The following is a 23,654-nucleotide window of genomic DNA, read 5'->3' on the forward strand; positions in this document are numbered from 1 at the left end:
TTCTCCTGATTGAACATTTCTTTCATCACTCTGTGTGAATTTCTCTGCACTTAAGGGTGGAGAATGGAACCAGCTCTGTGCCCAATGCCCGGGTACTCTGTACCAAAGTCACACACTGAGACCGGGGGGGTTTGTGGGACCTGGTGAAGAATTGCAGATCTGAAATGCCGGCTCTGTTTCTCTCACCACTGATGCTGCCAGACCAGCTGAGCAGTTCGGTTTATTTTCATTCTGGCTCGGGGTGGTTTTAACGTTGGATGAGTCTGGGCTTGACTCTGATGTCCCACACATTCCAATAGCCTGCCATCACTGCCTGAGAGAGTGCACTTGTGTAACATTCCAGAGGTAATTGGCATCTGTAAACTGTATCGAGCAGATAGGAGATTGTGTGACAAGCCAAAGGATGTGGCTTTGAGCTTATTAAACATGGGTGACACTCTGTTTTGGAAGGGATGTTGAACTTTATAAGTTGTATTTTTGTGACAAATTAATTGGAGCCATAAGTAGACAGGATAATCTCCTTGTTTAAGAGGGTGTTTAATTTATTCACCTTTATTGGTCAGTGCATTGAGTATTGGAGTTGGGTAGTCATGTTGCAGCTGTACAGGGCATTGGTTCAGCCAATTTTGAAATATTGTGTTCAATTCTGGTCTCCCTCCCAGGGGAAGGAGGTTTTGAAACTTGAAAGGGTTCAGAAAAAAATTACAACGGGACTGGAGGGTTTGACCTTATAGGGAGAGGCTGAATAGGCCGGGGCTGTTTTCCCTGGAGCATCAGAGGCTGAGGGGTGACCTTATAGAGGTTTATAAAATCATGAGGGGCATGGATAGGGTAAATAGACAAGGTCTTTTCCCTGGGGTTGGAGATCCAAAACTAGAGGGCATCGGTTTAGGGTGAGAGAGGAAAGGCTTAAAAGCAACCTAAGGGGTAACTTTTTCACACAGAGGTTGATACGTGTATGGTACGAGCTGCCAGAGGAAGTTGGGAGGCTGGTATAATTGCAACGTTTAAAAAGCAGCTGGATGAAATATATGAATAGGAAGGGTATGGGGGTGGGGATATGGGCCAAATGCTGGCAAATGGGACTAGATTAATCTAGGATACAGTTGATTCTGCTTATAAAGCCAATTTGGGTTGAAGGAACACTTGTTAACACAATTGAAGAATGTAGACTGTTATTTGTAGAACGCAAACTTTCCTGGCCCTGTGTTGGCTATAACGTGATTCCGGCCCCAAATGGCACAGCTATTGCGCGATTTTCCTATAACGCAAGGTCGCACGAGAATGGAACTATCATGTTAAAACAGAACCGACTGTATCTGATCGGCACAGTCAAGTTTGACCGAAGGGTCTGTTTCCCATGCTGTACATCTCTGACTCTAAATTTTCAAGATGGTGGCAGCAGGGTGGGCAGCCTGAACCTAGGGCTCATCCAATCCTGAGCACCAGGCCAGCCACGTCTTTTCTTCTCTCTTCAGCTTTTTCATCAGCATCTTTTTACCATATTCTTGGCATCAGTGGAGGAAGGTGGCATTGGCAATGTGGGCCCGGTGCAAGACCTGGGGCACCAGCGGTGGTGGTGGTGAGGTCCTCGACTAGGCCTCTGGAGGTGGTGGAGGTTTCAGGCCTCAGCTGATGTTGCGTTGGGGCGGGGGAGGGAGAGCCAGGATGATCATGGCTGAGTAGGCGAGTGACTGACTAGACAGGAACCTGACTTTTCTTTTGTTTTAGTTTCTTTCATTTCTGCTTTTTTTATTGTTTATTTCTGTTTTTTCTTATTTGGAATTCTAAGATAGCGGCAGAGAGTGATGACTCTATGCACTTTTCTGTGCTTGGGGACACATGACGATAAAATCTAATCTCATATTTGTTGGGCAGACTGGCGCAGTGGTAATGACTGGATTTGTGGCCCAGGTTATTCCCCATCGGGCATTTGTTCAAATCCCACCACAGTTGCTGCAGAATTTAAATTCCGTGAATAAATCCAGAATTAAAAATTCATCTCATGGTGACCGTGAAACTAACGTCAATGGGTATAAGGAGGAGGAAAAGAACCACCAGCAAAGATGGCACCAGATTAGTAATCCAGAAGGGAAGGCGGTATTGTTATCACTGGACTATTAATCCAGAGACCCAATGCGGTCACAGGTTCCATCTCATGGTGGACATTGAATCCAATCTGGAATTAAGAGTCTAAAGATGACCATGAAACTTTTGTGAATTGACGGTAAAAGCCATCTGGATCACTAATGTACTTTAGGGAAGGAAACTGTCATCTTTACCTGGTGTGGCCTACATGTGACTCCAGACCCACAGCAATGTGGTTGACTCTGACTCTTAATGGCCCTCTGGGCAGTTAGGGATGGGTATTAAATGCTGGCCTGAGACTGATGTCCACATACCTTGAATGAATTTTTTTTTAAATCTTACGCTAATGTCCTGAAATTCTATGTTTGAATGCCACCATGGCAGATGAAGAAATTGGACTTTTAAAAAAAAAAATTCCAGGGTTATTAAAATGTTAAACTAATGGAGACCTGTAACCTATATTAACTGTTGTAAAAATACATTTGGTTCTTTAATAGAGAAGGAACTCAGCTGTCCTTACTTGGTGTGGCTTATACATGACTCCAAACCCACAGCAGCATGATTCACCCTTAACTCTTAAATGTCCCTGACATGCGCCAACAGTGGAGTCTGAGGGTAATTAGGGAACAAACGTTGGCCTTGCCAAAATCCCATGAAAGAAAGAAGAAAAACAGTTAGCAGTCGGGACACCAATTAGGTCTGACTCCGAAATCCCTCATTCGGAGGATGAGGTGCATGAAAGTCTGTATGTGGTCCTTATCCAGCAACATTCGCTTGAACTTCTACTTGATGACCTCTCCTGAACTCCAGCTGGTTTCAGCTTCATAGCTTCCTCTCTTTAGTCTGGGTGAAAGGAGATCTTACATTTCTATAGTATGTCTTTCCATCTGCCTTCCAAATTGTTTATAAAGCAGAACAGTGTTGAACCTAAGAACTAATAGGAGTGAGGAAATGAAGATAATTAAGTATGTTATGTTGAGGTCGCACAGGATGTTGGTGAGGCCTCCTCTGGAGTACTGTGTCCAGTTCATGAATTAGAAATGTTTGGAGGGATATGGGCCAAGCGCAGGAAGGTGGGACCAGTTTAATTTGGGATTATGGTTGGTATGGATTGGTTGGACCAAAGGGTCTGTTTCTGTGCTGTACGACTTTGACTCTAATATCAGATGAGAGTTGGAAGGATTCAAAACTCAATTTAAAAAACCCAGGGCGTGATGGCATACATTTTTGATCAGAATTCCTACAGCATGGAAACAGGCTATTTGGCCCAACATGTCCATGCTGAGCCTCTAAGGAGTAACCCACCCAGAACCATTTCCCTCTGACTAATGTACCTAACACTATGGGCAACTTAGCACAGCCAATCCACCCTAACCTGTACATCTTTGGACTGTAGGTAGGAAACTGAGCACCCGGAAGAAACCCAGGTCGACACAGGGAATGTGCAAACTCCACACAGACAGTCAACCGAGGCAGGAATTGAACCTGGGTCCCTTGTGCTGTGAAGCAGCAGTGCTAACCACTGAGCCACCACCCTGAGGGTCTGAAAGAGAGAGCTATGGAGATGCTAGATATGAATTTCAGACACTTGCTAGATTCTGCAGTGGTCCCAGCAGTTTGGAAATTAGCAAATAAAAAACGCTATTCAAGCATGGAGGGAGAGAGGAAACCGGAAACTACAGGCCAGTTAGCCTGACACTAATCATCAGGAAAGTGCTGGTGTTTTAAGGAAGTTTTGATAATGCTCTGAAAGTAAAGCATGATTAAAGCATGCAAAAATGATTTTATGAAAAGGAAATCCTGTTTGACAAGTTGGTTATAGAGTTTTCTTTTAAGGATTTGCCCAGTAGATAAAGGGGAACCAGTCCATGTAGTGCAACTGAATTTCCAAAAGACATTTGCTAAAATGGTAGTCAAAAATTGAGTACATTTAATAAGATATCGTGGTGTTGACGTTGGCCTATTGGCATGGATCAGATTACTCAACGGGCAGGAAGCAGTGATGGTGCATTTTCAGGTTGGTAGGCTGTGCCTAGTGGCGAATGACATAGGGTTATTGCTGGGGGTCTGTTATTTAGACCTTGATTTTCCTGCTCCTCGGATGCTGCCTGACTTGCTGTGCTTTTCCAGCACCACTCTAATCTAGAGTCTGTTATTTAGATGCTATCTAAAGAACATAAGAACTAGGAGCAGGGGTAGGCTGTCTGGCCCTTCAAGCCTGTTCTGCCAGTCAATAATAAGATGGCTGATTCCTTTCATGGACTCAGCTCCACTTACCCGTCCTATCACCATAACCCTTAATTCCTTTACTGTTCAAAAAATTAAAAGCATTCAATGAGGCAGCCTCAACTGCTTCACTGGGCAGGGAATTCCACAGATTCACAAACCTTTGGGTGAAGAAGTTCCTCCTGAACTCCGTCCTAAACCTGGTCCCTCTTATTGTGAGGCTATGGCCCCTCATTCTAGCTTCACCCGCCAGTGGAAACAACCTCTCCACTTCTATCTTATGTATTCCCTTCATAATTTATATATTTCTATAAGATTCCCCCCCCCCCCCCGCCCAATTCTTCTAAACATGACTAAGTTTTCAGACAGTACAAGGTGGGTAAGAATTTAAACTGAAGAGGCTGTAAAGGCTGATTGAATGGGCATCAAGGTGGGCGAGGGAGTATAATGTGGGAATGTGAGTTTGTTCACTTTGGCCATTATAATAGAAAGTTGGGATTTTTAAAAAATGACTTTTGAAGTTGTTAATGTTCAGAGAGACTCATGATTCTTGACCAATTCTGTCCAATTCAAAGTTAGTATGTGTACACAAGAAGCAATTAGGAAAGCAAATGGCTTGTTTGGCCTTTTGGATTGGGGTCTAAGAATAAGGAAGTCTGGCGATAAATGTACACTGCTTTAGTGAAACCACAGCTGGAATACTGTGTGTTGTATATGTTCAAGGAAGGAAATCATTGCTTTAGAGTGAGTCAGCAAAGATTCCAAGGTCAGTCTCTTGAATAAAACACTAACCAATGTGGTGAAAGGTTGTCGTTTGAAATGTGGATATCAAAATAAAGGGGTATGGGTTAGTTCTATGAAGGGTTTTTGTTTCTTAAATAAAAATGTCAGCAGGTCACTTTGGAACAGTAATCTAAAGTATGTGACTGCAGATCTCTGTGGTGTTAACCGAATGATGTTTATACTATGGAGCTTCTGCCTGTCGGAGTAAATGAACAAAGTCATTTTATTGCATGTAATTCTGGTCTCCTTCCTATAGGAAAGATGTTGTGAAACTTGAAAGGGTTCAGAAAAGATTCACAAGAATGTTGCCGGGGTTGAATAGGCTGAGAGAAAGTGAGGGCTGCAGATGCTGGAGATCAGAGCTGAAAATGTGTTGCTGGAAAAGGCTGAGGCTGTTTTCTCTGGAGCGTCGGAGGCTGAGAGGTGACCTTACAGAGGTTTATAAAATCTTGAGGGGCATGGATAGGGTATATAGACAAAGTCTTTTCCCTGGGGTGGAGGAGTCCAGAACTAGAGAGCATAGGCTTGGTGGGGAGGGGAAAGATATTAAAGAGACTTAAGGGGCAACTTTTTCACGTTGAGGGTGGTGAGTGTATGGAAGTGGTGGAGGCTGGTACAATTACAACATTTAAAAGGCATCTGGATGGGTATATGAATAGGAAGGGTTTGGAGGGATATGGGCCAGGTGCTGGCAGGTGGGACTAGATTGGGTTGCGATAGCTGATCGGCATGGATGAGTTGGACCGAAGGATCTGTTTTCGTGCTGTATATCTCTGACTCTACTTGCATTTGTTTTCTGAATCGAATGATCAGGGATTGAGTTCAAAAGCCAGTTTAAGCTTCTCTCTCTTAGCAGGAGCTCCAAACAGACCCCACCACCAAGAATATATTTCCCTCCCTTCCCCTATCAGCGTTCCAGAAAGACCACTCCCTCCGCAACTCCCTTGTCAGGTCCACACCCCCCACCCCCCACCAACCCAACCTCTACTCCCAGCACCTTCCCCTGCAACTGCAAGAAATGCAAAACCTGCGGCCACACCTCCCCCCTCACCTCCCTCCAAGGCCCCAAGGGATCCTTCCATATCCGTCACAAATTCACCTGCACCTCCACACACATCATTTACTGCACCCGATGTGGCCTCCTCTATATTGGGGAGACAGGCCGCCTACTTGCGGAACGTTTCAGGGAACACCTCTGGGACACCCACACAAACCAACCCAACCACCCAATGGCTGAACACTTTAACTCCCCCTCCCACTCCGCCTAGGAACCCTCCAACCACAAGGGATGAATGCAGATTTCTCCAGCTTCCTCATCTCCCCCCACCTTATCTCAGTCCCAACCCTCGGACTCAGCACCGTCGTCTTGATCTGCAATCTTCTTCCTGACCTCTCCGCCCCCACCCCCTCTCCGGCCTATCACCCTCACCTTAACCTCCTTCCACCTGTCGCATTTCCAACGCCCCTCCCCCAAGTCCCTCCACCCTACCTTTTATCTTAGCCTGCTTGGCACACCATCCTCATTCCTGAAGAAGGGCTTATGCCCGAAACATCGATTCTCCTGCTTCTTGGATGCTGCCTGACCTGCTGCGCTTTTCCAGTAACACATTTTTCAGCCCAGGAGCTCATGGACGCCAGTCACCCGCTAGTAGAGAAGTGTCCAATTTGAAACACTTATAGGCCAGGAGAGTTTGGAGAGAAATCTGCATGCTGTTAGAATTGAGAATTTTTAGGCGCTTTGATTTGTGAAAAGTTCACAACAGCTGACTTGGAATGCAACCCTCAAACTGTCTCCACAGGGAAAGAAATGGGAAGGACTCCGGTAAGTTTAAACCAAATGAAACGTCAATGAGAAAACATGCTGTATGATCCTACCAAGCCAGGTGTCGTGCTGGGATCCCACCTTGACCAGTAATCCTGTCAGCTGGGATCTTAACAGCTATGACTCGATGTGAGATAAATTGGGCCTAGATTCCCTGGAGTTTAGAAGAATGAAGGGTTCTCATTAAAAGGCTGTAAAGGGGTTTGACAAGATGGGCATTGAGACCTTGAGGTGGGGTGGATTGTGTTGGTGGAGGACTTGTGAAGTAAAATGGGTACCACATCTCTACCAGCCTCCAGCCTGAACCACTATTTACAGTGGGTGGATAAGTTGCCAGCCCTGCTATTGGGCACGCTGCATTTAGGTTACCAATTAAGTGCCGTGCAGAGCCCATTTCTGTCGCTACTGTGGTGATATAGGAAGGGAGAGGAAAGGAGGGTGCCTCATCCAGTGGGTTCCTTGTGCCCATGTGTACCCACTCACCCCTGATGGACCCACCCTCCGCATGGATCCCTGAACCCGGTCTGACCTAAAGCTCTGGACTTTACTTCATGCAGTATCCCTTTGTCCTCTTATTGGGTCTCTATTGCAGCTCCTCTGAGCCAGAAATCCCCTTTTTACATCAATGAGACTGCAACAAAAGGATTATCACTGCAGGGTCAAAAATCGAACAACGCAAAGTTATCGTCCAACAGGTGTATTTGAAATTGCACGCTTTTGTGGTATACCAACCTAAGGAAGGGGCGGAGCTCTGAAAGCTTGCAATTTCAAGTAAACCTGTTGGACTATAACCTTGTGTTGTTCGGTTTTTGACCCTGCAGTGATAATCCGTTGGATGCAGTCTCAATTATGTTAAAAAGGGGATTTTTGGCTCCGAGGAGCTACAATGGAGACCCAATAAGAGGAGCCTCTCGCACTCTCTCTCTCTCTCGCACTCTCTCTCTCTCTCGCACTCTCTCTCTCTCTCGCACTCTCTCTCTCTCTCGCACTCTCTCTCTCTCTCTCTCTCACTCTCTCTCTCTCTCTCGCACTCTCTCTCTCTCTCGCACTCTCTCTCTCGCGCACACACACACACACACCCCCGATTCAGCATTCACTTGGCTTGCGATCTTTAAGAAGATTTGTAGCTCAGGTTAAGGTTGTAAGTTTGCTCGCTGAGCTGGTACCTACTAGCTGGGGTGTCAGGTGGTGGAAGCTTGAACCTGGAATCCTCAATGCTGCCAATTGATCCTGAGCAGTCAACAGGTATGATTAGATAATGAAAAATACCCAACTTTGGAATTTCCAATAGATGCTGAGATCAGGGTGGGTGGATGGGGAGGCGAAATAGTTTCTCAGCTTCCTCTGATAACTGTCCTCTATCTTTCTTTCTGCGCCTGTTCTTCAGTTACAAGTCTGTGGGTAGGGGATGGCCTTGCAGTATTATCGTGAGACCATTAATCCAGAAACTCAGTAATGCTCTGGGGACCCAGGTTCGAATCCCAGCAGGGAATTCGAGAAGCAGCTGGAATTACAAAACTACTGATGACCATGAAACCATTGTTGGAAAACCCATCTGGTTCACTGATGTCCTTCAGGGAAGGAAATCTGCCATCATTACCTGGTCTGGCCTACATGTGACTCCAGACCCACAGCAATGTGGTTGACTCTCAACTGCCCTCTGACATGGTCTAGCAAGATTCTCCATTCAAAGGCAACTAGGGACAGGTAATACCCACATCACGCGAGTGAATTTTAAAAGTATTTCCCTTTCTCTTGCTTTTATTCTCTCTGTGTCACTTCTTCCATGTTTCTCTCTTTATCTCTGTATCATTTCTATCAGCTGTATCTTGAGGGTTTATGGGAACAATTGGGGAATTTTGTCCTCTCTGACTGGGTCCTCAGAGAAGGATATTCACTGACTGCTGATTGGAAGCTGGTCTAAGCTTGTTAGGTGTCTCAAAGTGATAATGCTCACTGTCTGTTTAATCTTGACAGTGTTATGCAGGGGGTCCCCAGCTTACACACAATCGTGCCTATGACCGAGATTCCATATTAGTATTAATTTTAAGGATCCAATGTGCAAATATTTGCTTTACTTTATAAACCGTTTATACTGTACGTGTGTATTGTGTTCTAACACATGTACAAATCAACTTAGAGATTTGAGATCTGAGTCCATTCATGAACCTGGGATCTCTTCTAATGGGAATGCATGTGTTAAAGATGTGATGTAACACTGACATCAGAAGTCACATTGCTATTGAGACTTTGAGAAGAGAGACTGGAGTATGTTGTACCAATGAATGGTGTCTCTCAGAGCTCAGTATTCTGTATAACTTGGACTATAGAGAGAGTTATTATTCAGAATACCAAGCTGTGTATAACCTGGGCCAGAGATGTGGAGGTGCTGGTGTTGGACTGGGGTGGACAAAGTTAAAACTCTCACAACACTAGGTTATAGTCCAACAGGTTTACATGGAAGAAGTTCTGGGATTTACATATCAGTGAACCGAAACCTGCTGCCCATTCTAAAAGATGAAAGGCTTAACAGCAATCTAGGTTTGTTCAATATGTCATTTCAGTTGCATGACACTGTGATCTTTTTGCTATATACTCTGTGTCTTATGATCCTGCTCCACATTTACCTGATGAAGGAGCAGCGCTCTGAAAGCTAATACTTCCGAATAAACCTGTTGGACTGTAACCTGATGTTGTGATTTTTAACCCGCACCAGAGAGAGAGAGAGAGAGGTGCCGTTGCCATCTGCTCGGTGTCGGTGTTCCTCTCGTGCTGTTTCTGGACATGGACACAGCAACATGGAAGGAAAGGTGGAAATGAAGATGTGGATTGGAACTTGAGAATCCAAAGCAGTGACTGAGATGAGGCAGACTCTGAGGAGAGAATGCACAGTCTGACAGTAGCCTCCATGACAGAATGGGACTGTACCTCAATGGGGTTGCAACAAATCACACACTCGTTATCTTCACGTGGGGTCAGAGCTTCTCCTCCCCTCGCAGCTCTCACTCTCCTCTCAATCACTGCTGCCATTACTACATCACGGTGTCATTCTTCTGGGTTAATCCCGTGACTCTATAAGAGACGGGAAATTACTGGAATTCTGGAGTCAAATAAACTGAGCTATCAACCTCGTAAAAGCTAAGTACTGGAGGCCCCTGAAATAAAATAGGAAGTTCTGGAGAATCTCAGCAAGTCTGGCAGCATCTACGAAGAGGGAGAAGTATAGTGTCCAGTTGGACGTGCTGTTAATTCTGTCTCTGTCTCTGCCCATGCTAAGTTCCTCCAGCAATCTCTCTTTTATTTGAACTGTTAGCCTGTCCTACTGTCGAGAGTTGAAAAATGTGTTGCTGGAAAAGCGCAACAGGTCAGGCAGCATCCAACGAGCAGGAGAATAGACGTTTCGGGCATAAGCCCTTCTTCAGGAATGAGGAAGGTGTGCCAAGCAGGCTAAGATAAAAGATAGGGAGGAGGGACTTGGGGGAGGGGCGTTGGAAATGCGATAGGTGGAAGGAGGTCAAGGTGAGGGTGATAGGCCGGAGAGGGCATGGGGGCGGAGAGGTCGGGAAGAAGATTGCAGGTCACGAGGGCGGTGCTGAGTCCGAGGTTTGGGACTGAGATAAGTTGGGGGGAGGGGAAATGAAGCTGGAGTAATCTGTATTCATCTTTTGTGATTGGAGGGATCCTAGGCGGAAAATGAGGCGCTCTTCCTCCAGGTGTCGTGTTGCCATGGTCTGGCAATGGAGGAGGCCAAGGACCTGCATGTTCCTAGGCGGAGTGGGAGGGGGAGTTAAAGTGTTCAGCCATGGGGCGGTTGGGTTGGTTGGTGCGGGTGTCCCAGAGGTGTTCTCTGAAACGTTCCGCAAGTAGGCGGCCTGTCTCCCCAATATAGAGGAGGCCACATCGGGTACAGCGAATGCAGGCAATGATGTGTGTGGAGGTGCAGGTGAATTTGTGATGGATATGGAAGGATCCCTTGGGGCCTTGGAGGGAGGTGAGGGGGGAGGTGTGGGCGCAAGTTTTGCATTTCTTGCAATTGCCGGGAATGGAGGTTGGGTTGGTGGGGGGTGTGGACCTGACAAGGGAATGGTCTTTCCGGAACGCTGATAGGGGAGGGGAGGGAAATATATCCTTGGTGGTGGGGTCTGTTTGCAGGTGGCGGAAATGACGAAGGATGATACGATGTATCTGGAGGTTGGTGGGGTGGTAGGTGAGGACCAGTGGGGTTCTGTCTTGGTAGCGATTAGAGGGGCGGTGTTCAAGGGCGGCGGAGCGGGGAAATGGAGATGTGGTGGTCAACCACGTCTGAGGGGAAATTGCGGCCTTTGAAGAAGGAGGCCATCTGGGTTGTTCGGTATTGGAATTGGTCCTCCTGGGAGCAGATGCGGCGGAGGCAAAGGAATTGGGAATATGGGTTGGCATTTTTACAGGGGGCAGGGTGGGAGGAGGTGTAATCTAGGTAGCTGTGGGAGTCGGTCGGTTTATAGTAAACGTCCGTGTTGATTCGGTCGCCCGAGATAGATATGGAGAGGTCTCTGAAGGGGAGGGAGGAGTCTGAGATGGTCCAGGTAAATTTGAGGTCGGGGTGGAAGGTGTTAGTAAGTTGGATGAACTGTTCAACCTCCTCATGGGAGCATGAGGTAGCGCCGATACAGTCATCGATGTAGTGGAGGAAAAGGTGGGGGGTGGTGCCAGTGTGGCAGGGTGGGAGGAGGTGTAATCTCGGTAGCTGTGGGAGTCGGTCGGTTTATAGTAAATGTCCATGTTGTGTCCGTGTCCTACTGTCAGACCTGTGTGTGTTGCAAAGAATCTTCACTTGGTATCATCTCCAAACTGCCTCCTTCCATTTCCACGTCATTCTCAATCTCTACTTCTAGTGTCGAGAGTGTGGTGCTGGAAAAGCACAGCAGGTCAGACAGCATCCGAGGGGCAGGAAAATCAACGTTTCAGGCAAAAGCGCTTCATCAGACATTGCCATGATTGACCACGTGGGAGGGGAAATGGTGGCCTTTGAAGAAGGAGGCCATCTGGGATTTAATTCTATGGTGGAATTGGTCCTCCTGGGAGCAGATGAAGCAGAGGAATTGGGAATAAGGGATGGCATTTTTACAGGAGGCAGGGTGGGAAGAGATGTAATCCAGGTCGCTGTGGGAGTTGGTGGGTTTGTAGTAGATGCCTCGGGTTAGTCGGTCGCTGGGGAGGGAGGTGTCTGAGATGGTCCAGGTGAATTTGAGGTTGGGGTGGAAGGTGTTGGTGAATTTGTTTCTATCTCAGTTTATCAGCCACTGGACTCCTCACTCCTGTCTCTGTAACACTTCGATCTGTCTGTTCCAATGCTCCCTCTCTCTGGCCTTTCAGCTGACGTCTTCTGTTAACAATGAATACATTGAAAGCTTGTATCTGAACTCCGACACAGTCCTGTTCACTACCATTAGTAAACCATCCTCACCCCCATTGCCTACTTTGGCTCTTGACAGTTCCTGGACTGGGAAAATTCCTCTCCCTGTTTACATAGCGTGTGGTGCAGAGCAGAGTCAATGGTCCAATCCCGATAATGCATGTGCTGGTTCATCGAGACGCTGCCTCCTCAACTTACCTCGTGCTTCTAAAGTGATTATCCATTAGCTGTTCTCAATCAATGAAAGGTTGGTAGATCTTCGTGCGCACACATTGGAGTTTAGAGAAATGAAAGGCAAATCACAAGATTCTTAAGGGGCTTGACAAGGTAGATACAGAGAGGTTGGTTTTCCCTTGTAGCAGAATCTAGGACCAAAAGGCATCACCGAATAAGGGGGTGGCACATTTAAGACAGCGATGAGGATGAATTTCTTCTCTGAGGTTAGTGAATCAGTGGATTTCTTCAATACAAAGGGCTGTTGAGGCTGACTTATTAAGTGTATTCCAGGCTGAGCCAGGCAGATTTTTACTCAGGAAGGGAATCAAGCATTTGGGGCGGGAAAGGCAAGATAGTGAAGTTAGGAATTATCGAGCAGCCATGATTTCATTGAATGATGGAGCGGACTTGATGGGCTGAATGGCTACTTCTGCTCCTACATCTTATCATAGAATTCCGAAAGTGTGGAAGCAGGCCATTTAGCCCATTTGAGTTCACACCGACCCTCCGAAGAGCATCCCAACCCAGGCCCAGCCCTCTACCCCTATCCCTGTAACCCTGCATTTCTCGTGGCTAACCCATCTAGCCTACGTAGCCCTGGACACGATGGGGCAATGTAGCATGGCCAATCGACCTTAACCTGCACATCTTTGGACTGAGTGGAAACCGGAGCACCCAGAGGAAACCCACGCAGACGTGGGGAGAATGTGCAAACTCCACACAGACAGTCACCCGAGGCTGGAATCAAACCTGGGTACCTGGCGCTGTGAGGCAGCAGTGCTAACCCACTGAGCCATTGTGGTCTAAGATGGGCTGTATCTGCAGGGACACGGTGTACAAAACTTTGGATAAATTGGGGGTGGGAGGGGAGAATGTACCCAATGCTGCCCTTATCCTGACGGCCATCTTGTGTGTGGCTACATCAAGCTGTGCGTGGATCCCCGGTATGCAAATACCAAGTGTCACTACGTACTGAGGTTCCACCTGTCCTCGGTGTTGGGAAGGATGGGCCTGGCCTCGCTGCTATGGAACACTCCAAGTAGTTGGACCGTTCCTGATCACCTGTCCTTTGTGGAGAAATTTGCAAACAGCTTTGACCACCAGTCCATCAGAAAGTGGTCAGCACGTAGTGTCCTTGGGACCCTGTGGGAAAAGGAGAGGGCGGATCCTATCGAGCGGTTCCCTGAGCAGACTGTCAAAGCCATTTGGCAGAATGCCTCCTCACCAGAACTTTCCAACAAGCACCAAGACATGGCTTGGCTGGGGGTGAGAAGAGCATTACCTGTGAGATCCTTCATGCACGCCCGGTCGGTCTGCACCACCACACGCTGCCCTCGAAGCAGCTGCCGAGGGTAGAGACAGTCACACATTTCCTTCCGGAATGTGTCATTGCAAAGGAAGTCTGGAGAAAGATGCAGTGGTGTGTGTTGGGATTCATCCTGAGCAGCTCCATGACATGGGACTCTGCACTGTATGGTCTGTTCCCCGGGATGCACACTGAGACAAACATTGATTGCACTTGGAGGACCATCGACTTGGGGAAAGATGCTCTTTGATCTGCCTGAAACCTGTTGATGTTCTAGTGCAAGGAGTTAACCCTGACCAAGTGTTGCAGACTGGCACATTCCAAGGTCCATGACTACATGCTGAGGGATGCACTGAGGCTTGGGGCAGCTGTCGCTGAGGGGAAAGACCACTGTCTGAGATCTTTCTGCTGAAGGTGAATGAGAGTCCATTCAGTTATCAGACCCTCCTGGTATCTCAAAACATGTAAATACGTACATACGTAACTATACATCCATGCAATGCTGTGCATGAGTAGAATGCCTATGTTTGGCTGAAGGGAATATCTAATTCCAATGTTTTGCTTTGTAAATCTGCAAAAACTGTACAGAACTGTTTCAGTACCGTGCATATGTACATAACAAATGATTTTTTAAAAAATGAATAAAGTATAGTTTTGCAATAAAATAAAAATATGCAAAAAAGGGAAACGATGGGCCTAGTGGGGTTGTCACAAGCCTGTTAAGTGAGAGATCATGCTAATATTCTGGGGACCTGGGTTTGAATCCCACCACAACAAAAGGTGTAGTTTGAATCCATTAAATCTTGAGTTAAGAGTCCAGTGCCATCATTTTAAAGAAAATTACTGGTTGGCTCCTATCCTTTAGAGAATTTGCCATCCTTACCTGGTCTGGCCAACACATCACTCCAGGCCCGTAGCAATATGGTTGACTCTCAACTGCTCTCTGAACAATTAGGGATGGGTAATAAATGCTGGCCCAGCAGCGACCCCCATGTCCCAGGAATGAATGAAAATCAAAGACTAACCAGAAGGACCAGTTGCAATGTGTAGGTGATAAAGGGTAGGGACCAGTCTGTTTCTCAGTCCAGAGTTTGTGTCTATATTGAAGTTATTCCTCACACAACACGAGTGCCTTAGGTTTAAAGTAAGGGACAGGAGATTTCGAGGGGACTTGAGGAAGAAATCAGCCTGGGGACTGGCAGTTATCTGTAACTCAATGTCTGAAAGGAACATCCCAGCATTTGGAAAGTATTTGGGTATGTACACAAACTCTCCAGCAGATATTCAGGGTGGTCTTGCGTCTCTGTGCATAGTCTCTCTCTCCATTTGTCTTTCTGTTGTCTCTAATATAACATTGAAATCAGAGACTGCCAGAGAATCTCAGCTGGCAGCATTTGTAGAGGTGAAACAAAGTTAATGTTTCGAGATCAGAATACACATGTGAGTGTGTCACTCTCTCACTCACACACTCACACTCTCACTCTCACTCTCACTCTCACTCTCACTCACACTCACACTCTCTCTCACACTCTCTCTCACACTCTCGCTGCACTTTCCTCCCTCTCTCGGCTCCACCTTCCCCCTCTCCCACACAAGGGGATACTGATGATCCCGATGTGGGCTGTGGTCAGTTACAGAGAAACTCCGATAGTCCTGTCCACTATCGGAGTAAAAGTCTACCTCGTGGCAGAAATGGTGCATCTCCCTTGTGAGATTCTGATCTCGATATCGGTCAGATTTATTGGATGTTCTGCTGCACCTGACCTTACAAGAGGTCATATGCCAGGGCTTTAAGGAATATCCAACAGCCATCCCAGTAATGTATCCTCCTTTATTCATTGGTAACCATGGGCAGCTTTGGCAATGGTCTTTGAGAAGTCGTTAATGAGTTGCCCCTTGAACGGCTGCAGTCCACATGCTGAAGGTACATCCACTGTCGGCTTGCACCTTCCAGGATCCACACACGGTGGTGATGAAGGAACACTCGTAATTCCAAGTTAGATTAATGCACAGCCGGGTTGGTTGGATATCTGTCCATCTGCTGCCCTTGTCCTTTTGAGGTAGTCGGGTCACGTTGCTAAAGGAGCCTCAGTGACTAGTACAGTGCCTTTTGTACATGATACATCTTGCAGCCACAATGCACTGGGGTTGTAGGAGGGAAGGTTAAAGATGGTGAATGCTGATCAAATGGGTATCTCTGTTCTGGACAGTGTTGGAGCTGTGCTTATCCAGGCAAGTCGAGAGTATTCCTCTACCCTCCTGACTTATACCTTCTAGATAACAGACAAGCTTTGAAGCAACACTTGCTGCAGAATCTCCAGTCTCAAACTTGTTTGTAATTGCTGTATTTCTGAGTGGGGTTGGTTCACAGCTTGTACCTGCTATGGTCCATTTTCAATTTTCGGTTTATGAATGGGAGTTCGGCGGAATTAATTCATGGGCTCATTTCTTCCCCCTGATAATCCTCTTTTTTTTTCCCCCTCTTTTTAAACTGATAGCAGCCCTTTTGGACACTTAGGGCCCCGTCAACAATGCCCACCTCCTGTGAATGAATTTTAAAATAAAACCTCTGATCCCCGCTTCAGAGATCTGATGAGGGCAACAAAAAGCGAGAGTATGAGAAGCGGGAAGGGAAGGAATAATGCCAGAAATTGGGAAGGTTTTGGAGCCACAATGGGAATAACTAGGGCAACACTCCCTAGCGAACAGACTAGCTAACCTTCTCCCTTTCATTAATTTTTAGGGATCCTGTTCTGACCAAGTTCCACGCATGATGAGCAGCAGCAGAGCGAGTAAAGCACTTAAGGTAAGAGCAGACTAGCTCCCAGTTGAGAGGAAGGGTTTGCGTTCATGTAGCTTTTCACAATAGATACCCACCAATTCTTCTTAGTTAGGCCTACATGTGACTACAGGCCACCTTTTCCGATGCCATGCTCTGCTCCCCATCCCCGATCCATTGAATTGAGCTTTAATTTCTCTCGCGCCAAACACTTTTTGACAACAAATACTATGTGGCACATGTTACCCAAAAGCAAATAGAAGAAGTGAAAAGTTATGTATAATGGGAATTGGGTTGACCCCATGGGAATATTGTATGTGGAGGACAAACAAGGAGTGATTTGCTTCTGTTGGAATGTTCCACAATTTGAATGAAGGGAAAAGGATTGGGTTCGATTAGAATTTATTAGCATGGCTTCAGGGGTATCCCTATGTAGAGAGTAGCAGAGCAGTGTCAACCAATGGAATGGAATAGAACAGTAATATATTGTTACTTGTATTTTAACAAAAGTTACAGTGAAAGATGTTTAAGTTGTCAAACTCCGGTGCCTACAGGATGGGTGAAGAGCCTGAAGCTTTCCCAACAGGGGTTGGGGAACATGCGCTGAGAATTGTCCCCCCTCAGTTAGATGTGTGAGATGACATTTTAGCTGGGATGCTTCAGTTAAATAAAAGTAAGATGCTTGAAATCCTAAAAAAAATGCCAGGGATCCGCGGTTGGTCAGGCAGTACCAGGTGAAGAGAGAAAAGGAGTCAATATTTCAAGGCTGATCTAACTCTTCAGAGGTTGGGGTTGTCGGGTTGAACAGATAAAGTAGTGGAGTTTAGACGAATGGGAGGGAGGGATGATCTTCTTGAAGTATTGGTTACTGAGGGGCCCTGACAGACTCGATGCTGAGGTAACGTTTCCCCAGTTGGTGCACACTACAGCTTGTGGAGACAGTTTAAGAACAAAAGATCTTGCATTTAAGACTGAAAGGAGGGGAATGTGGCTTTCTCCCCCCTCATTCTCTAGCCCCAGAAATGGTGTAGGCTGGGTCATTGAATTGGGGCTGAATGTGAGAAGTTTTTGCTTGACGTTCGTATGGGTTAGGGGGCTAGCGTCAAAAAGTGTGGCACTGGAAAAGCACAGCCAGTCATGCAGCAACCGAGGAGCAAGAGAATCGCTGTTTCGGGCATGAGCTCTTCACCAGGAATGAGGAAGCTTCACATTCCTAATGAAGAGCTCATGCTCGAAACGTCGACTCTCCTGCTCCTCGGATGCTGCCAGACCTGCTGTACTTTTCCAGCAGCCTGCCTTTTGACTCTGACTCCCTAGCATCTGCAGTCCTCCCTTTCTCCTGCGTTAGGGGCTTGGCAGGAAACTGTGTGGGGGCCACGACCACATCAGTTACCACCTTAAGTGGCAGAACGGACTCAAAGGGCCGAGTGGCCAATGTTAGACATATTTCATAGTGCATTCATAGAGATGTACAGCATGGAAACAGACCCTTGGATCCAACTCGTCCATGCCGACCAGATATCCCCACCCAATCTAATCCCACCTGCCAGCACCCAGCCCATTTTAAAATGTTGCAATTGTAGTAACCTCCACCACTTCCTCTTGTCTATTTACCCTATCCATGCTTCTCATGATTTTATAAACCTCTATGAAGTCACCCCTCAGCCTCCGATGCTCCAGGGAAAACAGCCCCAGCATATTCAGCCTCTCCCTATAGCTCAAACCCTCCAACCCTGGCAACATCCTTGTAAATCTTTTCTGAACCCTTTCAAGTTTCACAACATCCTTTCGATAGGAAGGAGACCAGAATTGCACGCAATATTCCAAAAGTGGCCTAACCAATGTCCTGTATAGCTCCAACATGACCTCCCAACTCCTGTACTCAATACACTGACCAATAAAGGAAAGCATATGAAACGCCGCCTTCACTACCTGCGACTCTACTTTCAAAGTAGAGGGGGGAGGGCCATAAAAAAGGCACTACAAATGGAGATAAATGCACACAGGAATTGGATAGATTAGATATTCCCTACTATAATAGTATTTCAGAGGTTGCTATGTCTATGACAGTGAGCCATTGCCTTTTACTGTTGGTATAGTTGTACACTCTGCATCTTTCTGTACCCAGAGGGAAAAGCCAATTTTCCAAAAATTAGGAATAATTGGAAATTACAAAATGTTATGGCACAAAAGTTGGCCATTTGGCCCACTGTGTACCAGTATGAACATATTGGATGTATTAGAGCTTCATTTTGACTAGTCTCACAGAAACCATAAAATTCTAACTGGACTAAACCAGACAAATGCCGGAATGAAGTTCCTGATGACAGGTGAGTTCAGATCCAGGGGGCCAGACTCTAAGGATATGGAGTAGCCATTTGAGAACTGAGATGAGGAACTTCATCCACAGAGGGGTGAGCCTGTGGAATTCTCTGCCACAGAAAGTGGTTGAAGGCAAAACATTTAAAGTTAGATAGATATAATGTTCAGGGCCAAACCGATCAAAGGGCCTCGGGGAGAAGGGGGGGAAGTGGGAACACAGCACGGTGGTTCAGTGATTAGGACTGCTGCCTCACAGCACCATGGACCTGGGTTCGATTCCAGCTTTGGGCGACTGTCTGTGTGAAGTTTGCATGTTCTCCCTATGTCTGTGTGGGTTTCCTCCAGGTGCTCCGGTTTCCTCCCACAGTCCAAAGATGTGCAGGTTAGGTGGATTAGCCATGCTCAATTGCCCATAATGTTCAGGGATGTGTAGTTTAGATGCATTGGTCAGAGGTAAATAATAGGGTATGGGAATGGGTCTGGGTGGGTTACTCTTTGGATGGTCGGTGTGGACGTGTTGGGCTGAAGGGCCTGTTTCCACACTGTAGGGATTCTATGATATTTATGAGGGGACTGAGTTGGATGATCAGCCATATTCACATGGAATGGTGGAGCAGGGCCCAATGGGTCTACTCCTGCTCCTAATTTCTAAGTTTCTATTCACAGATTTTACTGTCTTTTTGTTCTGGGTAGCAAGTTTGACACAGCTGAGTGGCTTGCAGGAGTATCCCAGAGGGCACTTAAGAGTGGGTTTGGAGTCACGTGTTGGCTAGACCAGGTAAAGAGGAAGATTCCCTTAACCCAAAGAGTGCCAAGGAACCAGGATGTGTGTTTCTGATAACTCTGTAGTTTCATGATTATTACTTAAGCGACCTTTCTAATTTCATCTTTTAAAAATTGAATTAAAATTGCCTGTAGTATGATTTGAACTTTGGTTTTAGGCAGAGCTCCTGTAACAGAGTGGTAGTGTCAGGGGAGCCTGGGATCAAGTCCCACCTGCTCCAGAGGAGTAATTACATCTCTGAATTGGTCGATTAGAAAATATCTTGAAGTTATTTCTGCGGGGAATGAGTCCAGCCTCTAGATAGCTAGTCCAATAAAGTAGCCACTATGTTGTACCATTCCTCTCCATTGGATAGACACTTGAACTGGAGATTTCCAAAGGTTTGTAAATCTTTGAGTGAAGAGATTTCTCCTCATCAGTACCAAATGGCTGACCCCTTTCTTAAGATGTGTTTTTTTTCTAAATTTTCCATTTGAAGCATGCTTACTTTATTTGCCAGTATATGTTCCACAAACTGACATCAATCAAGTTTAACTGTTTATCTTGTGCCCTGGAGATGTACACCTCACTTGTGTATGTATAAAGGTAAAATGTTTTCCAACTTTCGCCCCTTTTTTGATTTTGGTCTGCAAAACACAAATTTTGTGTGTTTTCTCCTGGGAGCACTGGAGATCCCTCTTCTTTGCAGGTGACAGGGTGGCTCAGTGGTTAGCACTGCTGCCTCACAGTACCAGGGTCCCAGGTTTAATTCCAGCCTTGGGACAACTGTCTGTGTGGAGTTTGCACATTCTCCCTGTATCTGTGTGTGTTTCCTCCTGGATGCTCCGGTTTCCTCTCACAGTCCAAAGATGTGCATGTAAAGGTGCATTGGCCATGGGAAATTGCCCCATACTGTTCAGGGATGTATATATATATATATATATATATTAGCCATGGTTACAAAACCAATGCATGGTTGCAGGGATCGGGTGAGAGGAGCTGAGTCTGGGTGGGATGCTGTTCAGAGGGTTGGTGCAGAACTGATGGGCTAAATGGCCTCTAGCTGCATTGTAGAGATGCATGATTTGAACCTTAGCACGTACTCAGCCTGACTTAGTAGGTCCAATGTGAAGGTTAGATGGATTAGCCATGGTAAATGTGGGGTTACAATGATGCTTTTTGGAGGGATGGTACAGACTCAAAGGGCCAAACGGTCTCTTTATGCATTATAGGAATTCTATGATTTGAACATATTTTGCACATACTCAGACTGAGTCCTGTGTCCTGGGATGTGCAGGTTAGGTGGATTAGCCATGGGGAATAGAGCGATGTGGGCCAAATGTTGGCAAATTGGACTAGATTAATTTGGGATATTGTTCGGCATAATTGAGTTGGACTGAAGGGTCTGGTTCCGTGCTATACATCTCAATAGTAGAATGGGATGTTCTTTTGGAGGGTCAGGGCAGACTCTATGGGCAGAGCAGCCTCTCTTCACCAGGTGGGGATTCTCTGATTTCAGCCTTAGCGCTCTCCACCCTTCAGGCATTCTGCCTGTATTCCTGATGAAGGGCTTTTGCCCGAAATGTTGATTTTCCTGCTCCTCGGATGCTGCCTGTACTGCTGTGCTTTTCCAGCACCACTCTAATCCAGAATCTGGTTTCCAGCATCTGCAGTCATTGTTTTTACCACGTGTTCAAACAGACTGAGTCCAGTGTCCAGGGATGGGTGACTGGCCATGCTAAACGCAGAGGGATGTTGCAGACTCGATGGGCCGGGCGGCCTCTTTCCGGCCCGGCAGAGATCCTATGGGGTATTTTTTTTTAACACGGCTGTGATTTTCTCCTTGCAGATTAAGAGGGAGTCAGGTGAGAACACCCCAGTGCTGATGGACCAGGAGCTGGTCTCGATGTCCGTGAGGGAGCTGAACCACCATCTGCGCGGCCTCTCCAAGGACGAGATCCTGAACCTGAAGCAGCGGCGACGGACCCTGAAGAACCGCGGCTACGCGGCCAGCTGCCGGGTGAAGCGGGTGACGCAGAAGGAGGAGCTGGAGCGCCAGAAGGCCGAGCTGGAGCAGGAGGTGGAGAAGCTGGCCGCTGAGAACGCTGGCATGAAGACTGAGCTCGACGCCCTGCGCTCCAAGTACGAGGCGCTGCAGAGTTTTGCCAGGACGGTGGCCTGTGGGCCCATCACCCCCACCAAGGTCAACACCACCAGCGTCATCACCATCGTGAAATCGTCCAACTTCTCCTCGCGCTAGCCTTCAGGCTGGTGCCATCTTGCTTTTGTTTAAGCAGAAGGGCCACTGTCCTTGGGGTTGGGTGGGTGGGATTGTGGGGGGAGGGCAATTTCCACGGCCTACAAGGTTTAAGGGCCTTTTTGCTTCCAGAACAACTTCCGAGTCGAGGTTTACATGGCACAATGTTTTTGTTCTCTTTCTCCTCCTTCTTCTTCTTCTTCTCCTCTCTCTCTCCTCTCTCTCTCTCCTCTCTTTCTCCTCTCTCTCCTCTCTTTCTCTCTCTCTCTCTCTCTCTTTCCCCTGACTATCCTGAACAGATGTTGCTGCCATCACAGGGAGGTCAATGGCAGCTCATTTGATCTGGGGTCTGGGGTGGTGGAGGGGTCATGGGGAAAAGCCCAACGCTGTGAACGTGAGGAGTGTCTTTACTGGAATGGAATCCCAAGGTTAGCCAATAACTTTCAGCGCAGGCTCGCTAGGCCTCTGCCTACTACCCCGGCCCTGCCCCAGGGCAAAGGCCAGTGGTTGGTCGGAAACTAACCGACTGGGGCTTCATTCTTTTTTTTTTGAGGCGCACGAGGCCAGTAATGCGTCATTCATAAGTCTTACTGGTCCCTCATTCCAGGGCCACGTGTGATAAAGGAGAATGCCAGAATCACATGGTCACTAGTGAAGAATGTCCCTTCACCGGAACATGGTACAGGAGATTGCCATTCAGCCCTTCGATCTGTGCTGTCTTTCAGTCTTTGAAACTACTTCCCTCCAAAGGGTAGTAGCCTATTGCTAGACTGTTAATCCAGGGGAGCCGGGTTCAAATCCCACCACAGCGGATGGTGGAATTTGAATTCAATAAAAATCTGGAATTAAGCGTCTAATAATTGTCTATCTTTGTAAAAACCCTCACCGGGTTCACCAAAGTCCTTTTAGGGAAGGAATTCTGCCATTGTTACCTGGTCTGGCCTCATGTGACTCCAGACCCACAGCAATGTGGTTGACACTGAACTGCCCTCTGGGTAATTACAGATGGGCAATAAATACTGGCCATCCTGTGAATGAAATAAATTTCAAAAACACATCTTTAAATATTTTTAAGGAAGCGATAAATTCTTGATTTTCAAGGGGATGGAAGATTATCAGAGGGTTTGTGGGGTGGATTTGAGGTTAAAATCAGATTGGCCAGGATTTTATTGAATGGCAGAGCATACTTGAAGGGCTGAATGGCCTACTCATGTCCATAAGTTAATGTTTGAGCTCACTCCACACGTGCGCACGCACACATACATCAGCCTTTCCAATATCAGCACTAATGTCTTTGGTTAACAAAACTCTGTTGATCTCGGATTTTAAAATTGACAACTGACCTAGTCTCAACAGAAGCGAAGGACCTGATAATGTGAACCTTACTGCTTTATAAAAAAAAATGTATATGCTGTAGCTAGCTGATCTCCAGCGTGTTTTTGGGAACCCAACCCTCCCCACCAGCACCTCTCCCTCCCTTGTTAAAGCCACGATAGTGCTTTTCAGAACTGGGCAGTTTTTCCATTTGGCACATATGGTTTCCAAACAGTGAATCCCCGATGACAATGGCTCTTTTGAGGGGCAGGCAAGTCTAAAATGTAACTTTAATGAGCTAAAACCTCACCTGTGCTTGTAACTGTGTGTGTGTGAAGTTCTCTTTTTGAAGTAGCAGGCCCGGTTTTGATTTGACGGGCAGG

General features: G+C 46.7%; 1 protein-coding gene across 4 annotated transcripts in view; it reads left to right on the plus strand.

The window, feature by feature from the left end:
• Window positions 1-23,373, plus strand: part of LOC122542244 (transcription factor MafK-like) — a 62,442-nt gene extending 39,069 nt beyond the window's left edge. For 3 of the 4 annotated variants that reach the window (XM_043679781.2, XM_043679779.2, XM_087978302.1), the window contains 2 exons: window positions 16,580-16,642; window positions 21,550-23,373. In XM_043679781.2, the coding sequence (XP_043535716.1) occupies window positions 16,607-16,642; window positions 21,550-21,960 (447 nt within the window). In that variant the 5' untranslated portion in view covers window positions 16,580-16,606 and the 3' untranslated portion in view covers window positions 21,961-23,373. The remainder of the gene's footprint in view (window positions 1-16,579; window positions 16,643-21,549) is intronic. The other variant, XM_087978303.1, reaches the window with a different exon arrangement.
• The last annotated feature ends 281 nt before the right edge of the window (window positions 23,374-23,654 follow it).

The sequence above is a fragment of the Chiloscyllium plagiosum genome, unplaced genomic scaffold (assembly GCF_037043375.1).
Source record: "Chiloscyllium plagiosum isolate Xiang-an unplaced genomic scaffold, Cpla_swu_hap1 HiC_scaffold_33, whole genome shotgun sequence".
NCBI classification, from domain to species: Eukaryota; Metazoa; Chordata; class Chondrichthyes; order Orectolobiformes; family Hemiscylliidae; genus Chiloscyllium; species Chiloscyllium plagiosum.